The sequence below is a fragment of the Aplidium turbinatum genome, chromosome 9 (genome assembly GCF_918807975.1).
Source record: "Aplidium turbinatum chromosome 9, kaAplTurb1.1, whole genome shotgun sequence".
Taxonomy (NCBI): Eukaryota; Metazoa; Chordata; class Ascidiacea; order Aplousobranchia; family Polyclinidae; genus Aplidium; species Aplidium turbinatum.
In genome coordinates, this window is record NC_137480.1 from 25,845,240 (window position 1) to 25,864,338 (window position 19,099).

At 34.9% G+C, this 19,099-nt stretch overlaps 3 protein-coding genes across 3 annotated transcripts in view; all 3 read right to left on the reverse strand.

Annotated features, from left to right (window-relative positions):
- LOC145776860 (kelch-like protein 25) overlaps window positions 1-4,603 on the reverse strand; it is a 115,070-nt gene extending 110,467 nt beyond the window's left edge. The window contains exon 1 of the mRNA XM_082588080.1: window positions 2,763-4,603. Coding sequence (XP_082444206.1) covers window positions 2,927-4,603 — 1,677 coding nt within the window. The 3' untranslated portion in view covers window positions 2,763-2,926. The remainder of the gene's footprint in view (window positions 1-2,762) is intronic.
- Window positions 4,604-11,819: 7,216 nt separating this feature from the next.
- LOC145776861 (kelch-like protein 30) lies at window positions 11,820-14,846 on the reverse strand. Its single transcript, XM_082588081.1, has 3 exons — window positions 14,843-14,846; window positions 14,205-14,301; window positions 11,820-12,600 (listed from the first exon to the last, which is right to left on the reverse strand). Exons 1-3 carry the CDS (start codon window positions 14,844-14,846, stop codon window positions 11,820-11,822), a joined length of 882 nt encoding a protein of 293 aa, XP_082444207.1.
- Window positions 14,436-18,609, reverse strand: LOC145776862 (uncharacterized). Its single transcript, XM_082588082.1, has 5 exons — window positions 18,483-18,609; window positions 18,091-18,163; window positions 17,815-17,946; window positions 16,866-17,544; window positions 14,436-16,773 (listed from the first exon to the last, which is right to left on the reverse strand). Exons 1-4 carry the CDS (start codon window positions 18,607-18,609, stop codon window positions 17,487-17,489), a joined length of 390 nt encoding a protein of 129 aa, XP_082444208.1. The 3' UTR covers window positions 14,436-16,773; window positions 16,866-17,486.
- Window positions 18,610-19,099: the final 490 nt, after the last annotated feature.

Here is a 19,099-nt window from a genome sequence, read left to right on the forward strand (position 1 = left end):
CCGTCTGTGACTTACAGCTCAAGGTTTATTGATACTATAACTAAAATGGCAAAACAAGGAGTTCAACATATGACCAAACCAGACAACCTGATAGAGTTACAGTCAACCCCGCTTAATCGGCCCACGTTTAATAGGACCATCCGCTTATTCGGACCCTTTTGCGCTGGTCCCGAATCCAAATCCATTTTTCTGTACAATTTTCCCGCTTAAACGGACCACCACCCCGCTTAAACGGACCACCCTCCCCCCTAAAATAGGTTTTTATGGTTAACGTTTTTTTACTTTTTGTACATTTTTCTGCGAGGTGACGCATCAAGAGTTGTTGATGGGCAACGTGCTACGTTCTCGCTAAGCGATTTTAAAGTGAAGTAGGCTACAGATAAACAAACGCTTGTTGTCACGTCGTAAGGTTAATTGTCATCTATCAGAATTGCAGTAATTGTGATGCAGCACCAAATACTGTACTGTACAGAAGAATGAATGAATGCTTTTAGTGCTTGAATAAAAATGGCAGCAATAACTCGCGTACATCGAAGAAAAAATAGAGATTCTTAACAAAATCAAAAACCAGCCTTCGGGAACGTCAGAGAGGAAGTTAGCTGAGACTGTATTTTGTTTTGATTGTTGATGGTGTTTTGGTTGTGTTTATAGCCGCAATTGTAAAATGCTTAAACTATTTTCAAAAACGATGAAAAAAATAACGAAATTCGTTCTCCCCGTTTAATGGGACCACCCGCTTAATCGGACCAATTTGGCTTGGTCCCGATGTGGTCCGATTAAGCGGGGTGACTGTATTTATCTTTTAGTAGATGTGAAGTGTTACATTTCGCACGTGTACAAATTAACGTTTTGCAATGTAATTAAGGCAATAACAATACAAGGTACATATAGCGCGAACATCATATAAATCACATTTACCTCGATGTGATACTACAACACAAACTGTTTCAGTTCCATGAATATGGAAAGTCAAGCATGGAAACCTCCAAACTAAATGATTGCTACATTTTCTCTAAACAAACAGAAGACGAGGCAAGATTCTCAAGAACGTCTGCACCGAATCGGTCGTCTTCAAAACGGGCCGCCTTCGAATCGGCGGCACGAATCATGCTTCAAAATAATTTGAAAACAACCGACTTCTTGCAACAAACTAGTAATGGTACTTCAAAATTTTCTTGGCAAATGCACATCACGATAATATTAAACATTTTTTATGACAACTGCTGAATGGTGCCGCATATTAACTGAATAAAATGCAACAAAATTATAACATTACAAAATAATTATAACATTTTAAAATTGATTGGCACTGGTTTTCATGGTTTAATCTACCAACATAATACCGTACAGATGATCGTGCATTACAATCGTCGTCGATTGTCTACTATTACAATTCTCAACTTCAATTACTTGCAATAATGTCTGGTCCACCTATCACAACACGACTTCTAAGAAAACAACGCTTAAATGAAGTGGAAATTACAAACCTCTATAAGGAATAACTTCTATACAATAAAAAAAAAATTATTTATTTTTTATATTTTATAGTTTATTTTTATAGTTTATTTTTTATACAATACAATATAAAAAGTTGTTCTAAGAACAAGAACAAGAAGTCGGTGTTAAGAAGTTGTTAAGAAGTTGTTGTTAAGAAGTTTGTTCAAGAAGTTAAGAACAAGAAGTTGTTCTATACAACTTCTATACATTGCTCGCAATATTACAGAATGCATTCAGATTTTTCAGTGTTGATGTTGAAATTAAAACAAAAATCACAATTTAGATTGTTTGCAACGTCTTCTTACTTTCGGGCAGCATCTACAGCTACAAGAGAAAATTTTGCTATGTTCTGTATTTGCTATCTTCTACCACGAAACAGTCTCACTTGTTCAGTGAAACTAAAAAAAAAAGCATTGCACTATCAATAATAAACGTGAATCCAAACAAAATGGCGAAAGAGCTACCAATCTTTATAGTTAAACTAAAAAACTTGGTGGTCAAACTAATTAGTTTTAAAAGTAAACAGAAATAGGAAACATGTGCTGATAATATTCAACTTGAAAAATTAAACAGGTCTTAATGACAAGAATAGCCGACAGATAAGATGAGTTAGCTAACAACGTTAACACACAAAGATTAAATGGTTACAAAAACTAAATGGCCTCTATGAAGTGAAAATTTGAGATTTAGCACAATTTATCAACCATAAACGTACTATGTATAAACAATACCGTATGTTACGGACCATAAGGCGCAATTTAAATCCTTTTTTCTTCTCATAAATTGATAGTGCGCCTTATAAGCCGGTGCGCCTAATGTATGGCTCAAGTAGTGCTTTATTGCCTAGTGCCTAACACTCAAAACCAGTACCGATACTATTATTAGGTATATAAATAAATCACCGTCTTACACAATAAACTACGGTACAAGCAACTAGCAACTGTGATATTCACTAGGGCCATTTTTTCTTTTGCTCATTGTACTATTGTGAATTGCTTACATTTATTACGCTACAAGTAAACTGTGTTATGATGATAATGATATGATATAACGAGCTTTATACGGTAACCCATATTCCTTAGAATACGTTGCGTTCTATAGCCCGGTGCGCCTTATGTATGAACAAAAAACTAATCAAAGCAATTTATTGACAGTGCACCTTATAATCGGGTGCGCTTTATGGTCCGTAAAATACGGTACACTAAAAGTACAGGCAATACCAAAAGACGATGCCCATTTGATGATAACGAAACTAATTAGCTAACTAAAAAACATCCAAAAATAATGATTCAATGATCCAACAAGTTAAACAAACAATCACTTGAATTATCAATTGAAAATTAATACAATTAAAAACTGTAGGTAACGTGCTTGTAATACCAGAAGCATTGTGACGCAATAAATGGAGCTCCTATTGTTGACAGAAAAGTCAGATCGCTACAATCGAATGATTGAACAATTCTGCGCCAGTGGTCTCAATACTGCTCCATCTATTAATCAGTGGATCATAACATTCTATAAGCTTGACTGGTTGAGATGTCTCATCAAGTCCACCAACAACAAATATTCTTCCTTTCAACACACAAGCTGAGCAAGAACTTCGACAAAATTTCATGTCACTTACGTAACTCCATTGATCAGTTGATGGATCATACTTTTCAACACTTTTTAGTGCAGTGTCCCAACCATCACCAGCTTGTCCCCCAATTGCAAAAATAAATCCATCACAGCAAACAGCTGCCAGCCATTGTCGTGGAGTTTGCATGGGACTTACAACTTTCCATTTTACATCATAACGTTCCAAACAATCAACAGATGATAAATATTTATTATTACAATATCCACCAATTGCATACAAACTACCTTTGCAAACGACAAGTGCATTTCTATATCTCGTTTGTTGCAACTGAGGTATGTCTTGCCATGAATTGGAAACTGATGAATAGCATTCCCCAGAAATTTGGCCTCCGACAACAACTAAGTTTCCATCAAATACAGTTGCTCCCATACCACTTCTATTCTTTTTCATTGATTTCATTTCTTCCCATTTCAATTCCTGTTCAGATAAATTCATTCGCCAAACTGAATACCTTTCAACGATTGTATTCTTTTTGGTGTGTTTTCTTCCACCAATAAAATACAGATGGCCACGCATTACAACAGCACAACCAGCTAGTCGACCATCTGGTAAATCAGGGAAAGTAAGTGGTGGTTCACCACTACAATTATAAACTTCAATTACTTTGGATGATGTTGTAACTCCACCTAAGCTTAATATTCTGGTGTTGTTGTCTGGTTTCATTAAGTTTTTGAAAACTTTGTTTTGTGCTTGAAACATCAACTCACACAATTCATTGTTTTTCATCAGCAAATTTTCTTTTAAAACAACTTCTTCAAAAAATGGTGGTGGAAGTTTGTGAAGATCTACAAGTTTCAAAAGCTCAAGAAAGTCATTAGCACGATTTCCTTCATCATGTTTGATCCATCCCAATATGGCAGTGAATACTGAAGCTTCATTGACAATGGATCGATCTTGTTTTGAAATGCAAATTCTCAAATCTTTTTCATTAAAGCTTTTAAACTCAATTGTAGTTGATGCTGCATCAAAATTTCTGGCAATAATTTCAACACTTTGAGTTTTCAGTGGATTGTTTCGGAAATGTTCTGCTATACCAAGAACAACAAAACAGTTGTTTGGACTAAGAGCTTCACTGACAAAATCAAAGCAACACTGCTTTACATCATCAATTTGTAAGTAATTGGATGCTGCAATCAAATCACAAACATTCTCGTTGTTGATATCAATGTCTCCAGTGTAAATAAATTCAATCAGACTTTTCATTGAATTTCCATCTACACAGTTGATTTCAATGGAACTCTGATATTTTTCTTTCATCTCGATTTTGAACATTTTTTCAAAGAAAGATGAAAAGCAAGACAAGACCATCTTGTTTGCAGGAAAACGATCATTTCCTGCGCATATTTCAACATCATTAAACGATCCTGAATGTCTGTTCTGATTCGCATATTCCAACAAATTCGATTCATTTGTTCTCTTCCTGGATACTTGCTCTAGTTCAGTTCTACCAACAAGTGAAAGGGACATGTTTATCAATTAATTTCTTAAACAAACTGCCTAAAATACTGAATGACAATCACAACCTAGCTGTAACATAAAATTAACTGATATAAAACAAAACACACAAGCGTTTAATCAGAAAGCAGATAATTTCAAGTAGCATCAATACTTTGATTGAAGCAACAACATGAACGGAGAAATATAACCAGCAAAACATAAGAGACACCATTTTAATCTTTTTTATTCTGAAAAGTATAATTATGCAGTATAGAAACTAGTTTGGTTTGAATGCTGCTAAAGAGCGGAATGGCCTGACTCGGTGACACAGATTTGGAGATAGCCTATTTCGGAGACTATCGATTTGGTGTAGACGCGCTGTCAAACGTTTCATGATTAAAATTCAATTGTCTATATAGGGGTGGAAGTTCTATAAAATCCCTATTTTCTTGAAAGCATCACAAGAGAAATTATTTCAGGGGAATGATCAACTAAATTAAAACTTAGTTTCGTCATTCTTGTCAAAAACGTTTCATGATTTAAATACAGGTATAATTGTCTGCATGGAGACAGTATCTAAAACCCATAGCATCATCCATTTATTTAGAGAATAATAGAGATTATTCAGGAGAGTGATATACATTCTAACAAATTATTTGCAAGTTAAAACCTATAGTGATGTTTACATTTCAAGAGACACCTTGCCAAAATGCTGTTTCAGAAACTTTTCATAAATTTCACGATGATGATTGCTTTGATGGCATCAAGTCGATGTGTTATAATGGCCTGGACACCGTGCACAAGCCTTCAGAACTGAAGGCTGAAGTCTGTTAAATAATGAAAAGCGTACTTTGGTTGGATATTCGTCAAGAATGTTCATTCAAGCACAATAGTGTTTTTTCTGATGACAAACAGCTTTAATATGCGAAAAAAAATATCGTAGCATTTATCAAGCAACATACAAACACAATTCAATAATTTAAACATTGAATGGAATGCTTAAGATGTACTGGTATTTCCGAACTTTTACTGATATAATTATTACATTATCAATATGCTTACATACAGATAGCAAAAAAATCGACTGTGTGAAAGCGCATTCTCCAAAACAGACTTGCAGATTAAATGTGTTAAGTAAGGGCGTCTTCAAATAATACGTGTAAACAATAACATTAGATGTCAAACGAAAAGAAAACTAAAAAATACATGAAATGGGTAATTAGAGCAAACTTTTTGAATGTTTTAATTATGTATTACAGTCTGTTAACTCCGATGTACAACTGTTGTCTACACATAAAAGTACACTTTCAAAATGGAAAGTGAGGTTGATCATACTTTTCAAACCTAACCTAAGATATTCCTATCCCAGCTTTATCACTTTCAGTTCAGTTTCTTTTGAACTCCTCGGGGTATTCATTAAGGCATAGTTTTTAATGAATACATTAGACAATATCTGAGAATGTTTCGTTGGTATACCACTGAACTTGTACTGTTTTGCAATTAGCATGAAATTGTTTATACAGAATGACCTACAGAACGACCCTGTTAATCTTTGAAAAAAAATCATACAAAACACAGACCATTGGACAAGGGTGTCAACAGGGACAGTCAGTGCACCTCTATCAATGGTGGTAAAATAGTCTTTATATTTCTCAAAATAATAGTGTTATCATCATTTAATATTGGAATCTTTCGAGCACAAACTGCACTATGTTTAGGTACAACCCACTTGGCTCTTGGAATGCTATCTTTCCACTTTTGTTTCTCTACATCATCTTTTGGAAATTTATACACAGAGACTTTGATCTCGGAAGAATCATAATTTGAATTGCAGTGAGGCACACAGCATTTAAGAGGCATTATTTATTTATTAGGTAATCTGTAAAAATACTTGTCTATTAGCAAAAAGGGCTACACTGATGCAGGCCTATCATATAAAGTTTACTTGATGCTATCCTTAAACAGACACAGTAAATTGCCTTAATTTAACTACAAGTCTTCTTTGTTACTTTACTACCTCACTTAAGTTTTTACTGATGATGATGGCGTATGAGCAAATGATGATGATGGCGAAAGTTTTTACTGTGTTCAGCTAAAAACTTTTCAAGAATAATCAGGACACTTAACACACTTTCGGTAGGCTACAAATAGTGATTGTACAATATAAAAATATCTGGCCAACTAGGGCTTTCCAAATAATTTCATTGCCACAATGCCACTACCTGAGTGTATGTTATGATAACCCTTCCTACTCTGAAACAACTAGCCTACTAGTTCCTTGTAAACCTTCTCAGGACTATAAAATAACCTCTAAATCATAAATCCTGCTTACAGATACCAACACATTACAGGTATTGTTTAGCATTTCAACTCTACTTCTGTAGGCTACATGCATCTTTGAGCTTCTGTTAATACTAGTGAATTCAGTAAAAAGCTGCACTTGACTGCACCCAGCAGGCCCTAGCTAGCAAAGCTTTCTATTTTATATCGTTTCAATGTCTACCGATGTTGAAACGACGTAAAAGAAAAACAAATTTTATCAATTCTAGAATGTGACTCAACGATCGCAAGAAAAACCTCCCTTGGGAGACGTTTTTTCTTTATCACAAACTTGGAAGTCAGCCGTCAGTTCTGAAGGCTTGTGCACGTTGTCCAGGCCATCTATTTTCGTAGGCCACGGTTATAATGTATAGTAAAAATGTATATTAATGGAAAGACAAAGTTTTCAGGAATTCATTGACAATAAAAATGCATTGATAAATATGCAATTTGGCCCAGTTATGCCTCAATGCAGCTGGAATATCCAAAGTTGTGGTAATTTCCTTGATATTTCTGCATCTTGTGATCATTGTTTTGAGTTAGATTAGCATTAAGTAGCTGTAAGCTTCTGAGTCACTGTTCATCCTTTGGTTCACCAATGCTGCATTCAAAGTGGTTCAAAATGAATTAAAATGTTTCAAAATGCTTTAACCCCTTAATACCCAAACTCAAATGCAAGGAAAAATTTATATATTAGTTTGACATTCTTGCAATTACAGTAGCTACTGATACTCAACATTTTGTAATTTTTTTTTAAATTTCTTGTTTGTTTTTGTTAAAAGGGTGTGTTTCCATTTGGGAACATTGGGATGTCGAGGTTAAAGTAAACTTGTTGTTTTTTGTGCACTATGCGTTGCGATCAAGTCTACGTCAACAGGTCCAACCATTCCTGCCAAATAAACTTTGTAAGCATAGTTTAGATCTGCATTGAGATCGTCAATAAAAACAGAAAGCGAAAACGAAAAGTTTTGATTGAAAATGGAAAAAAAGATGAAATACCTCTACCAGGTTGCCTGGCTCAGTCATTATGTTGGACTCCTTGTTTTGCCATTTTACTAATAGAAATAATAACCCTTGAGCTGTAAGTCACAGACGGCTAAGAAATATAAATTACACTGTTCAGCAGAACTGATATAACTGTATAATTTACAAGTCGTGTGGTTTTGACTCCTCGATTTAGCATAAAAAGCTCTTTTTTAGCAATAATTTACTTTTAGTGCAACTAGAATAACACAGCCATTAAAGGAGGTCACACCCAAAAACAATAGGAAATGAATTTTAGGTTCATTTGCGTTTTGGAACCCATTTTTTTAAATTAAAAACAAGTCTTTTTCATCGAACTCTACTGCTCACAGACATTACAACGCAACTTCACCAATTTCAATGAATTTGTTAGTGTTATTACAACTCGAAGGAAAACTTTAAATTTGAAACTGCTTTAATTAGTATTTTCAAATCAATGATTTCAACACTTTGAGCTTTCAGTAAATTGTACTATTGCTTAAACTTCAGAAAAACCACTAAAAAGCAACATTTTTTGGATCACGATAATCTGTTTTTTTTTTCGGTCATTTATCGGTCATTGACCGATTTTTTAGCAAAATGTCCGAAAAAAATATAGTCAATTCGATCAAAATGTTTGAAAAAAACAACATTTCTCAGCGAAACATAATGTTGTAGCTAGTCAGAAAGTGCAAATTTTGGGTTGTATCAGCTACTTGAAAGGAAATATTTTCATCAGAAAAAATGACCGAAATAAATAAAAAATGACCGAATTTTTTAAGTCATTTCGGACAAACCACCGAAAAGTCTCAGCAAAAAAAAAAACAGACAATAATTGACCGCAGTAGCCTACTAAAGTTCTTACCACGCTGCGTATTTAGAAGTATAAATAAAACAACACCAAAAAACGAAGATGAAAACCTGTGTATGTGTAGTTGTGTACTTGATAAGTGCACTTCATAAACAGCTTTCACTTAAGTGATACCAAGTGGATGGAGCAGCAGAACACTATTTCAATAGAAAATAAAAAGTCTATGGGAAAAGTTAAGATTTATACAAAATTTTTCAGTCTACGGCTCAAGATTCATTCAAACGATACTACATGCTTACTGGACACCTACGCATTGAAAACATGATAATTCAGTAATAATCTGGGACTATCGGCATTAGTAAAGTAGTTAAATCGCAACAACCGAGTGGTTTGACAGATTGTCATCAGTTTTTCCAACAATGCTCCATTTATTAATCTGTGGATCATAACACTCAATTTTTTGGACAAATTGAGGCGCAACATCTTTTCCACCAAAAACAAATGTTCTTCCATTCAACACACAATAGTACAGTCGTGGGACCTTAAAACGTGGTGTTTGTGGGAAAAATTTATTATCAAGCTGATACTTTGTTCAGACCTTCCCCATACTATGCAGGTGGCTCAGACAAAAATCCCCATCAATCGGATGATGGGGAACCCCCTTTTGGGACTTTTTTCCAAATGACGTCACAATCCCTCTGGGTCCAAAATATGAAAATTTCAAGTTTCTCAAAATAGGACATATTATACATCATTTTTTAGCATTTTTCAAGGGGAACAACTTTTTCTATCAACCAAAACCCTGAAAATGTACAGAAAAAGAGTTATTACCGATTTAACAAAAAGATAAATCTATGAATTTCAGGAAAATTTGAAATTATTCGTCACTATTGGACTTATTCTTCTATCATAAACAGACATAACTCAGCAACAACACTACATTTAACATTATAAAAACAAAAAACAAGAAGTAAACGTTTTCGGCTAGTCATACAGCCCTTTTCAAGCCTATAAGAAAAATACATATTAAAAGAAATGCTAAAGAATCATATAGTATCACAGCAAAAATATTGTCAAATCTAAACTTTTGAGAAACTGCCTCGCTCACGCAAAATGGTAACTGAAAATTACACAGCACAACGGGTCAAGTATTTGAGAAGTAAAATTAATTAATTGTTCAGAAAAGGAATCAGGCAGAATTACGCAAGATTGACAGAAGCACAACACGAGGTAGTGGCACAAACACAGCAAATGCGAGAAGCACAAGACGTGATAATTCAATCAAAAACTGTTAAAAGATAAGAAGCTCTGCCAGCAAAAAATTGCCTGTTGAGCCATGGGTTTAAAGATTTGATGATCAATGCCTCGTGAATCTTGGTGTCGAACTCGGACAAGCACTTACGAACAATTTTGAAGGACTGCAATGACGGTTTACTGTTTGAGCACGATTGGCGGTTTCTAATATGGTCTTTACTTGCACTGTTTTTATTAAAATTAGCTAAATTCAAATGCTCTCCAATTCGTTAACAGACATACATTCTGCATTGATAATATTTATTGTGGGAGAACATTTGTGGCTTGTGTGGAGATTGAGAAGCGGGCTGGTGTTTACATAAATAAAAAACACTTTAATATTAAATACTATGAAGTCAGTTTTTAAACGTTGTTATAACAAACCTATGTTCATTGTGTTCAATCTTTAAGTTCTTGTGGTGATTGCCAGTGCGTTAAGATCAAACGTTAGGAACTGTACTGGAGTTTCTTTTGAATCAGTTTTATGGAGTTTCGTATGTTAGCACAAGAAAACTTATTAGGGTGCAAGACAAGTTCACTTTACAACAGTATACTGTATGATACGCTATATTTTAGTGTTTAATATCAACAATTACATACGATACTACACTACCATAATACAAACAATGTATATACATTTTTGCTGTTTTGTGGCACAAACAGCACGATACAGATCAAATAAATAGCATATCAAATTTGAAAAAAGCAAAATCAAAATCGTATCGATTGACAACAGTAGATGATTTGTAAAGTTCAGCACGGTACTGCATAGATTGGTAAACTAGTGAAGTAAAAAACTTAGTTTATTTGACTGCATTATGTCAACGATAGCAAAACATTAATTGATTTAAAAACGATATATTGCAACACTGGGATTACCAAGGTGTCCTATAGGCCACGGTCAGTCACTTTTGTTCTTGCTGTAATTTTTAAAACATTTGCACTTATATTTCTTGACGTTTTCTAAATATGGTTTGAGATGTTTTATCATACAAAAAACTTTTAAAAACACTTTTTCATTTCGTGTTTATTAAGCGGTTTTTAACACGTAAAACTACTTTTACCATGGTGTCCTATTGAACACATATAGTTTCAGATGCCCATAAAGGATAATTGTGAAGTGTGAAATTCTCAGTTTATATCCATGAAAACGAAATTATGAATCAGGTCACCAAATAAGTTTCTTTGAATTGTGATAACACTTGTTTTCAGTAAGCTGATGGCCTAAACTAAATAGGTTATCAGGTTGGTGAAATAGGAAAATAGGTCTGAAAGCAGTTGGCTGTTTTGTTTCTGATGCCAACTGCATTTGTATACAGTACTCAGTTGAAATTGAAGAATAGTTTTAGTCAATTGCTTTTCACGTACTTGCGCTGTTTATCCAGAAAAGATTGTTATGTCGATCAAATGAAACTTGTCAAGGTAGGAGCACAGCAAGCAGTAAAACTGAAAGAAAACTAATGAGATTTTGAAAAATAGAAATAAATACTGATTTAGAAGCAATTCCGCTGTATGGAAGATCAGCTACAAGTAGTGTGTATAATTCATTTGTATTTATTTCAAAGTAACAGTCTTTTGTATAAATATTATAATTTCTCATTCTGTAAGGTTTCCTTTTCTTATAAAAATGGCGGAAGCAAGACGTACAGTGCATGAAGTAGCCACTTATATTTCTTCTTAGGACTCTGATGATGAACTTTCCGATGAAAAAGCAACTACCTCGCTATCTCAAGGTGATAACATGGCAAGCACTGTGACAGCAACAGTTGATAATGACAGCTATGGTGATAGTTCAGACGATGAAAGTGACATCACACCAACTCAATTGCAAGGAACAATAGCATATAAACCACCTTTGCACACAACAAGTGCATTTCCTTGTCTGGGTTGTTGCAACGGAGGTAAGTATCGCCATGAATTGGAAACTGATAAATAATATTCTCCAGGAGTTTGGCTTTCGACAACAACTAAGTTTCCATCAAACATAGTTGCTCCCATCTGCGACCTTAACTTGTTCATTGACGTCATCTCTTCCCATTTCAACTGCTGTTTTGATAAACTCATTCGCCAAACTGAACATGTTGCAGTGGGTATGCTGTTGATTTGGCGTTTTCTTCCACCAATATAATGCAGATGGCCACGCATTACAGCAGCACAACCACCATGGCGACCATCTGGTAAATCAGGAAAGGCAAGTGGTGGTTCGCCATTGCAGTTGTAAACTTCAGTTACTTTGAACAACGTCTCAGTTCCACCTAAGCTTAATATTCTTGTCTTTGGGTCTGGTTGAGCTGAGTTTTTAAAAACTTCGTTTTGTGCTTGAAACAATAACAAACACAATTCAAGACTCTGTGTCACAAGATTTTCTTTCAAAACAACTTCTTCAAAAAATGGTGGTGGAAGTTTGTGAATATCTACAAGTTTCAAAAGCTCAGGAAACTCACTGGCACGATTTCCTTCGTCATGTTTGATCCATCCCAATATGGCAGTGAATACTGAGGCTTCATTGACAATGGATCGATCTTGTTTTGAAATGCAATTTCTCAGATCTTTTTCATTGAAACTTTTAAACTCAATTGTAGTTGATGCTGAATCAAAATTTCTAGCAATGATTTCAACAGTTTGAAGTGAATCGTTTTGGAAGTGTTCTGCTATACCAAGAACAATAAAACAGTTGTTTGGACTAAGAGCTTCACTCACAAAATCAAGTCAAAAGTGTTTCACATCATCAATTTGTAAATAATTGGATGCTGCAATCAAATCACAAACATTCTCGCTGTTGATATCAATGTCCCCAGTGTAAATAAATTCAATCAGACTTTTCATTGAATTTCCATCTACACAGTTGATTTCAATGGAACTCTGATATTTTTCTTTCATCTCAATTTTGAACATTTTTTCAAAGAAAGATGAAAAGCAAGACAAGACCATCGTGTTTGCAGGAAAACGATCATTCCCTGCGCATATTTTAACATCATTAAACGATCCTGAATGTCTGTTCTGATTCGCATATTCCAGCAAATTGGATTCATTTGTTCTCTTCCTGTATAGTTGTTCTAGTTCAGTTCTACCAACAAGTGAAAGGGACATGTTCATCAATAAATCGCTTTCACAAAATGCTTGAAATATTAAATGATAATTACAACCTAGCTACAACATCACATAAATTGATATTAATAAACACACAGTTTAATCATGTTTATTAATAAACACATATTAATAAACATTAAACACATATTAATAAACATAATAAACAATAAACAAGCACACAAGCATTTAATCAGAAAGCAGATGATTTCAAGTTGCATTGTTATTGAGACACTGAGAAAATAGTCATGGATTTACAACTCAACCTAATTTTGAATTGAAAGCTCTAAAGAGACAAATGTCTACATTTGAGATCAATGGTTGAAACTCTGTATAGAATCAATTAATTCCTTAAACAAACTGCTTAAAATACTGAACGGCAATTACAAACTAGCTGCAACATAAAATGCCCTGATATTAATAAAACAAAACACACAAACATTTAATCAAAGAGCAAATGATTTATTTAGCAGATGATTTCAAGTTGCATTCTCATTGAGACACTGAGAAAAAAAATCATATATTTACAACTCAAGCTAATTTTGAATTAAAAATTCTAAACAGACTAAATGTCTACTTTAGAGTTCAATGGTTGAAACACGCTGTACCGATATGAGATAAAAACTTGGAGTAGATTAAACGTTTTGATTTAGAACTTTGTACAACTACAACTAATTTTAGAAATTCTGAATATTGCGAGTAGAAGGTTGCACAATGCACATAGCTCGAAGCTGCAAGTTTTCGCCCGATTCTCTGCAGGAGCTACCATCAGAATACTATAAACCTAAATCTGGCCTCCCTTTAAGGAGCAAAGCGTTAAGTTTTCAGTGAGTTGTTTAGTTTTCAACACTCTTTAGTGGAATATTCGTGGTATCACCAGATCATACACCAATTGCGTAAATATATCCATCACAACAGCTTCCAACCATCGTCATGGAGTTTGCTTAGGACTGCCAACATAACATATTCCTTCACCAGTTGGCAAGCATTCCACAGATGATAAAAAAGCACCAATAAGTTCTGGAATCTAGAAGCAGTCTGCATTCCAGAAACAACAGTTAGATAGCAACAACAGAGTGAAAAAAGAGATCCTCGTCAGTTTTTCCAACAATAATCCACTTATTGATCTGAGGATCATAACATTCTATTTCTTTAACGTTGTCATCGTTTTCATTCGTCCCTCCGACAACAAATATCTTTCCTTTCAAAACACAAGCTGAAAAACCAACTCGATCAAAATTGAACTCACTGACATAAGTCCACTTATCAATGGATGGATCATACTTTTCAACACTTTTTAGTACAGTGCCATCATCAGAATCAGCTTGAAAGGATGGGAAGGATTGAAAATTGGATTGAAATCACTGAAAGGATGGGATAACATTCATGAGTCTTTTTTCACTCTCTTGCTAGAAGTTGTCAAAATTTTAAACATTGCACCAGGGCTTCGCGACGCACAGTTTGAGAATCGCTGTTCACCTAAATCTGTTGACAGTGTAGTCAGCCATCAGTGATACAATTTATTGAAAGCCGCTAACTTTATATAAAAAATTAAAGCATGAAACATTTAAAATTGAAGGAAGGTTTGCACGCACACGACACAACCAAACAGTTTGTTTTCTATTATTCCGCTCTTCATACATTACAATGCAACTTTACAAACTTTAATCAATTCGTATGTGACATCACAACTCGGGGGAAGACTTCAGGTTTCAAAATGCTTTAATTAGTATTTTCAAAGCCTGCTTCAAACTTACTCATAACCAGAATAACAAGTTATCAGCTACTACACACAAGTGAAATTGAAATGTAACCAAAATGTTAGGATTCCATCCAAGTATCAACAAAATCAAACGACGAAAGAATTAAATGGCAACAATCGAATGATTAACTAGTTCGTTATCAGTTTTTCCAACAATGCTCCATTTGTTAATCTGTGAATCATAATATTCTATTTCTTTGACTTTAAAACCATTTTCACCAATTCCACCAACAACAAATATTCTTCCTTTCAACACACAAGCTGAGCATCCCCCTCGATGGAAATTCATCTCACCAATGTAAGTCCATTGATCAGTTGATGGATTGTACTTTTCAACACTTTTGAATGCAAAACTGCGACCTTTTCTATCTTCTCCGCCAATTACATAAATGAACCCACCACAACTAACAGCTGCCAGCCATCGTCGTGGAGCTTGCATAGGACTTTATAGGACATTATGCAGTATGAAAACTAGTTTGGTTCGAATGCTACTAAATAGCGGAAAGGCCCGGTTTGGTGTAGACGTGCTGTCAAACAGCGTTTCATGATTAACATTCAATTGACTGTATGGAGATGGAAATTCTCTAAAATCTTACGGTGACATCAGTTTATCAGAAGGAATTATAATACATTGTTCTGGGGAGTAATGAACCACGTTAAAACTTAGTTTCGTTAATCCTGTCAAAAACGTTTCATGATTTAAATGCACTTATTTTAATTCTCTGCATGGAGAAAGTATCTAAAACCCATGGACACATTTGTTTATTTAGAAATTTCATTATTCAGAAGAAGAATAAAATACTAAATGGCAATTACAACCTAGCTGCAACATAAAATTAATAAGATATAAAACAAAGCATATAATCAGAAAGCTGATGATTTCGAGAAATATTGAATATTGAAAATATACATTGAAACTTGTAAGTAGCCTACTCTAAGTCTAGAAGCAACAGCACAATACACCATCAATGTCGTTCAATTTTTCAAAGAAACAAAGTTTTTATACTCAAAGTTGTGTTGGTAATAAATAACAAATGATTGAAGTAAAATGATTGTGACAATTCAGCCATCTGTGCTACAATAGAAAGCAACAAAATTTACAATATGTGAAATTGAAGCAGGAAACGTTCAAAATTGTAACAAAGTTTGCACGCACACGACACAACTAAATTATATTGCATTGGAGAACAAACATTTTTTTTGTATTAATCTGCTCCCATACATTACAATGCAAATTTACAAACTTTAATTAAAGTGTTTGCACTAAGTGATGCACCCTAATGTCCAGTGGCGGCTCGTGACTTTTGGCTATGGGGGTGCTGTAAATGGTGATGTTGAATATGACGTCATAAAGTGACAGGAACGGACGAGCGCCGAAGGCGCGAGCCTCCTAGGGGGGTCTGGGGGCATGCTCCCCCAGAAAATTTTGCACTTTTATATTCTCTAAAATGCCATTCCTGGTGTTTTCAAGACAAAAAATAAAAATTTTAAGCAGTTGAAAATGTGGATTTTTAGAACTTTGAAACAAAAAAATTGTTTTTTTTTAAAACGAAAAACCTGACTTGGCAATTATACAGTAATACTTGCACATAATCTTGCCTGAAAGCAGATAATCAAAACCATGATTGATTTGAAGGTAGGTGGAAAGTTCAACTACTGCTCCCATGGACTGAATGCAAGCTGTGAATGTCTCGTTCGAAAGCCCAGCTATTCCACAAACACGCCATTCTTCAAAATTTTTGTTTCCTCCTTCATAAAAAGGCAACCCGACATGATTTTTCATGGCTGATGCTCACCATCGGTGTATGAGCAGATCTTTCCAGGCTAGATTGGAGGGCAGGAAATCACCAGCCACTCAACAGTCTCGTCGTCCAGGTCATGGCTGATGCTTAATAGCATGAACACTGTGATCTCTTTCTTTCTCTCCTAAAAAAATTACCAAAATTTAATACATCTGCACTATACTGCATATCTGCACTAGACTGCTTGTGTCTTTGACCTCCACAGACTGTACATACCTTTAAAGCAAGTTTTAAAAGACATTACTTTCCAAACGTTGGTGATAAAATTGATGTATCGAGCAGTTTCTGAAAATGCTGAACAAGCTGTGCTGTGATGTTCCAAGCCAATTCATTGAAAACACGAGCATCTGCATGCCAAAAAATAACTGGTCAGTGGTCACATAAAAATACTAGTAAAGCATTGACAGCAACAGGCAAAAATTTGTCTTCTGTAACTGCAATATCAGGTCAAGAAAAACAATAATAAAAAAACAAAAATCGTAATTCAGTCTCTATTAATCGACAAATTTTAAACATGTAGAATAGCCTACCTGTAATGCATTTTTCAAACTTCAAGTTTGATGTTTCCACTACGTTTAATGCATTTCATTAAAAGGTATTTTCCCCATGAAAAAATGTATAAAAAATTGTGCATGGGCTATACAGTGCTGTTTGTGTTTTCAAGATAATGGTAAAAGTAGCAACAATAACTATGGACTTATCAAACAAAATAGGAGAGTTTTGGAGCGGAAAATCCAGAAAGGCATAACGCAGCCGCATCAATGGGGTCTGGTCGTGAAAATTCAGAGCATCAGCGTTTGGGTACAGATATACTCTCCCACTCAGCTCGGTATGATGTCAAACTTTTATGATCGCATAAGTGCCACTGCCAACTCCATTAAATCTTTGACGTAACCTTTGGAAAAAATAACCGTTATAACAATCTCATAGTGCAAAGACGTACGTTGAATGAAACAAAATATTATCGGTAATAATATTGAAATGCAGGTAGGGCACCCGGAAAGCTCAGAGCCAAGTTTTTCATTTGGGAACTCAGAAACATTTTGAAGGCTTATTTGCTGTATACCAATCCGTATTAGGCTACTATTTCAAAGTAAATGAAATTCGATTTCATGCAACAATATCTTATTGAAGGTCCAGATACTTGAATTCAACATAAACTTACCTCGAAAACTTCTCCTCAGTTTGTTGATCACATATGCTGGGCGCTGGCACAGGTACACGAATTGAACGGCCAAGGTGACCCTGACCCCACACCGTACGCACAAACTGCCGATAAGCTGCGTGCCTATAACGCCTGCATACATGAACGTTGTTACTATTTGAATTACATCAACAATCGTGAAGATTTTACAGTGAGCAACCGTAACATGGTATAGCAACTCAGCATGCCGATTTTTGACCATGGCGTTAACAAAAGTAATCAAACTCAGTTACATACCTTTGTTGCTGTCCATGCTCTGCTACCGTTCTGTTGTAATGCTGCATATATGCCAAGTAAATAATCACCTCTTCTGTAATAAAAATACTATAAATATAGTTGTGGTTATCCACGACGTGCAAATTGCACATATATATAATTTTTCGTTTTCGCCTAATTTCGGCAAGGGAAGGTTTCGGTGTTCCCTCTAAGGTTTTAACTCTTCAGATGTAGTCTGCAGAGCTTAAAATTCCAATAAGCACGTGTTTCAACATATTTACATATTAATGTTGTAGATTTTGTACTACCGTTTGGCAGAAATACGCTTTTTCACAATAATTCTATTTCACAAACCAACTAATGTGCACTTTATAAACTTTTTGTACAGAAAATTAGTGTTAAACATTCCTTACTTTTTTTGGGCTTAATTGTAGCTTGGCATCCTTTTGACAGTGAAACACTAAAATCCGATGTGTCATATTGTGTTGCTACATCACAAGTCACTTTGGCTGCACAAGGCACTTTGGTTTGATCTGGCATTATGGATTTGATGTTTCATACGGTAGCCTATGCAGTTTAAAGATTCATAGCCTATTCACTGTTGGCATATACCGGTAGTTCAGTTTATTTTTCATCATTAACGTGTCTGGAATGAAAATGGTTGTGAAAGCTACAATATAGACCTAACATCAATACGGTATACGAACATGCCAATAAACAGGAAAAGGTAACCAGTTAATGCTATGCATAGGTCTATCTATAGCCTACTGAGAAATGTTAAAGAAAATAAATGTAGCCTATGCTGTAAGCATCTGTTCTTAGTCCAACATCATAATTGTCTAAAACACTGACGTCTAGGTCTAACTCTACAAAAATACTTAATTTACATTAGTCTAACTCTAAACAGCTCAAAAAGCAACTGCAGTCTGCAAGTTAGTGAGGGAGAACACACATTTAGCTGCCTGACTAGCTTCGACTGACAGGGTTGCCAATAGTAATACCACTGGCTTACAGTCCAGCAGTTTCTGTC

Coding starts and splice junctions, on each gene's coding strand:
- LOC145776861 (XM_082588081.1), bottom strand. Junction 12,601..14,204: donor TATGATCCTCAGATCAATAA/GTGGATTATTGT, acceptor AATCATTGCTAG/AAATTTTGATTCAGCATCAA.
- LOC145776862 (XM_082588082.1), bottom strand. CDS start 18,609: ATGCCAGATCAAACCAAAGTGCCTTGTGCAGCCAAAGTGACTTGTGAT. Junction 18,164..18,482: donor TACAATTAAGCCCAAAAAAA/GTAAGGAATGTT, acceptor TTTTTATTACAG/AAGAGGTGATTATTTACTTG. Junction 17,947..18,090: donor GAGCATGGACAGCAACAAAG/GTATGTAACTGA, acceptor TCATGTATGCAG/GCGTTATAGGCACGCAGCTT.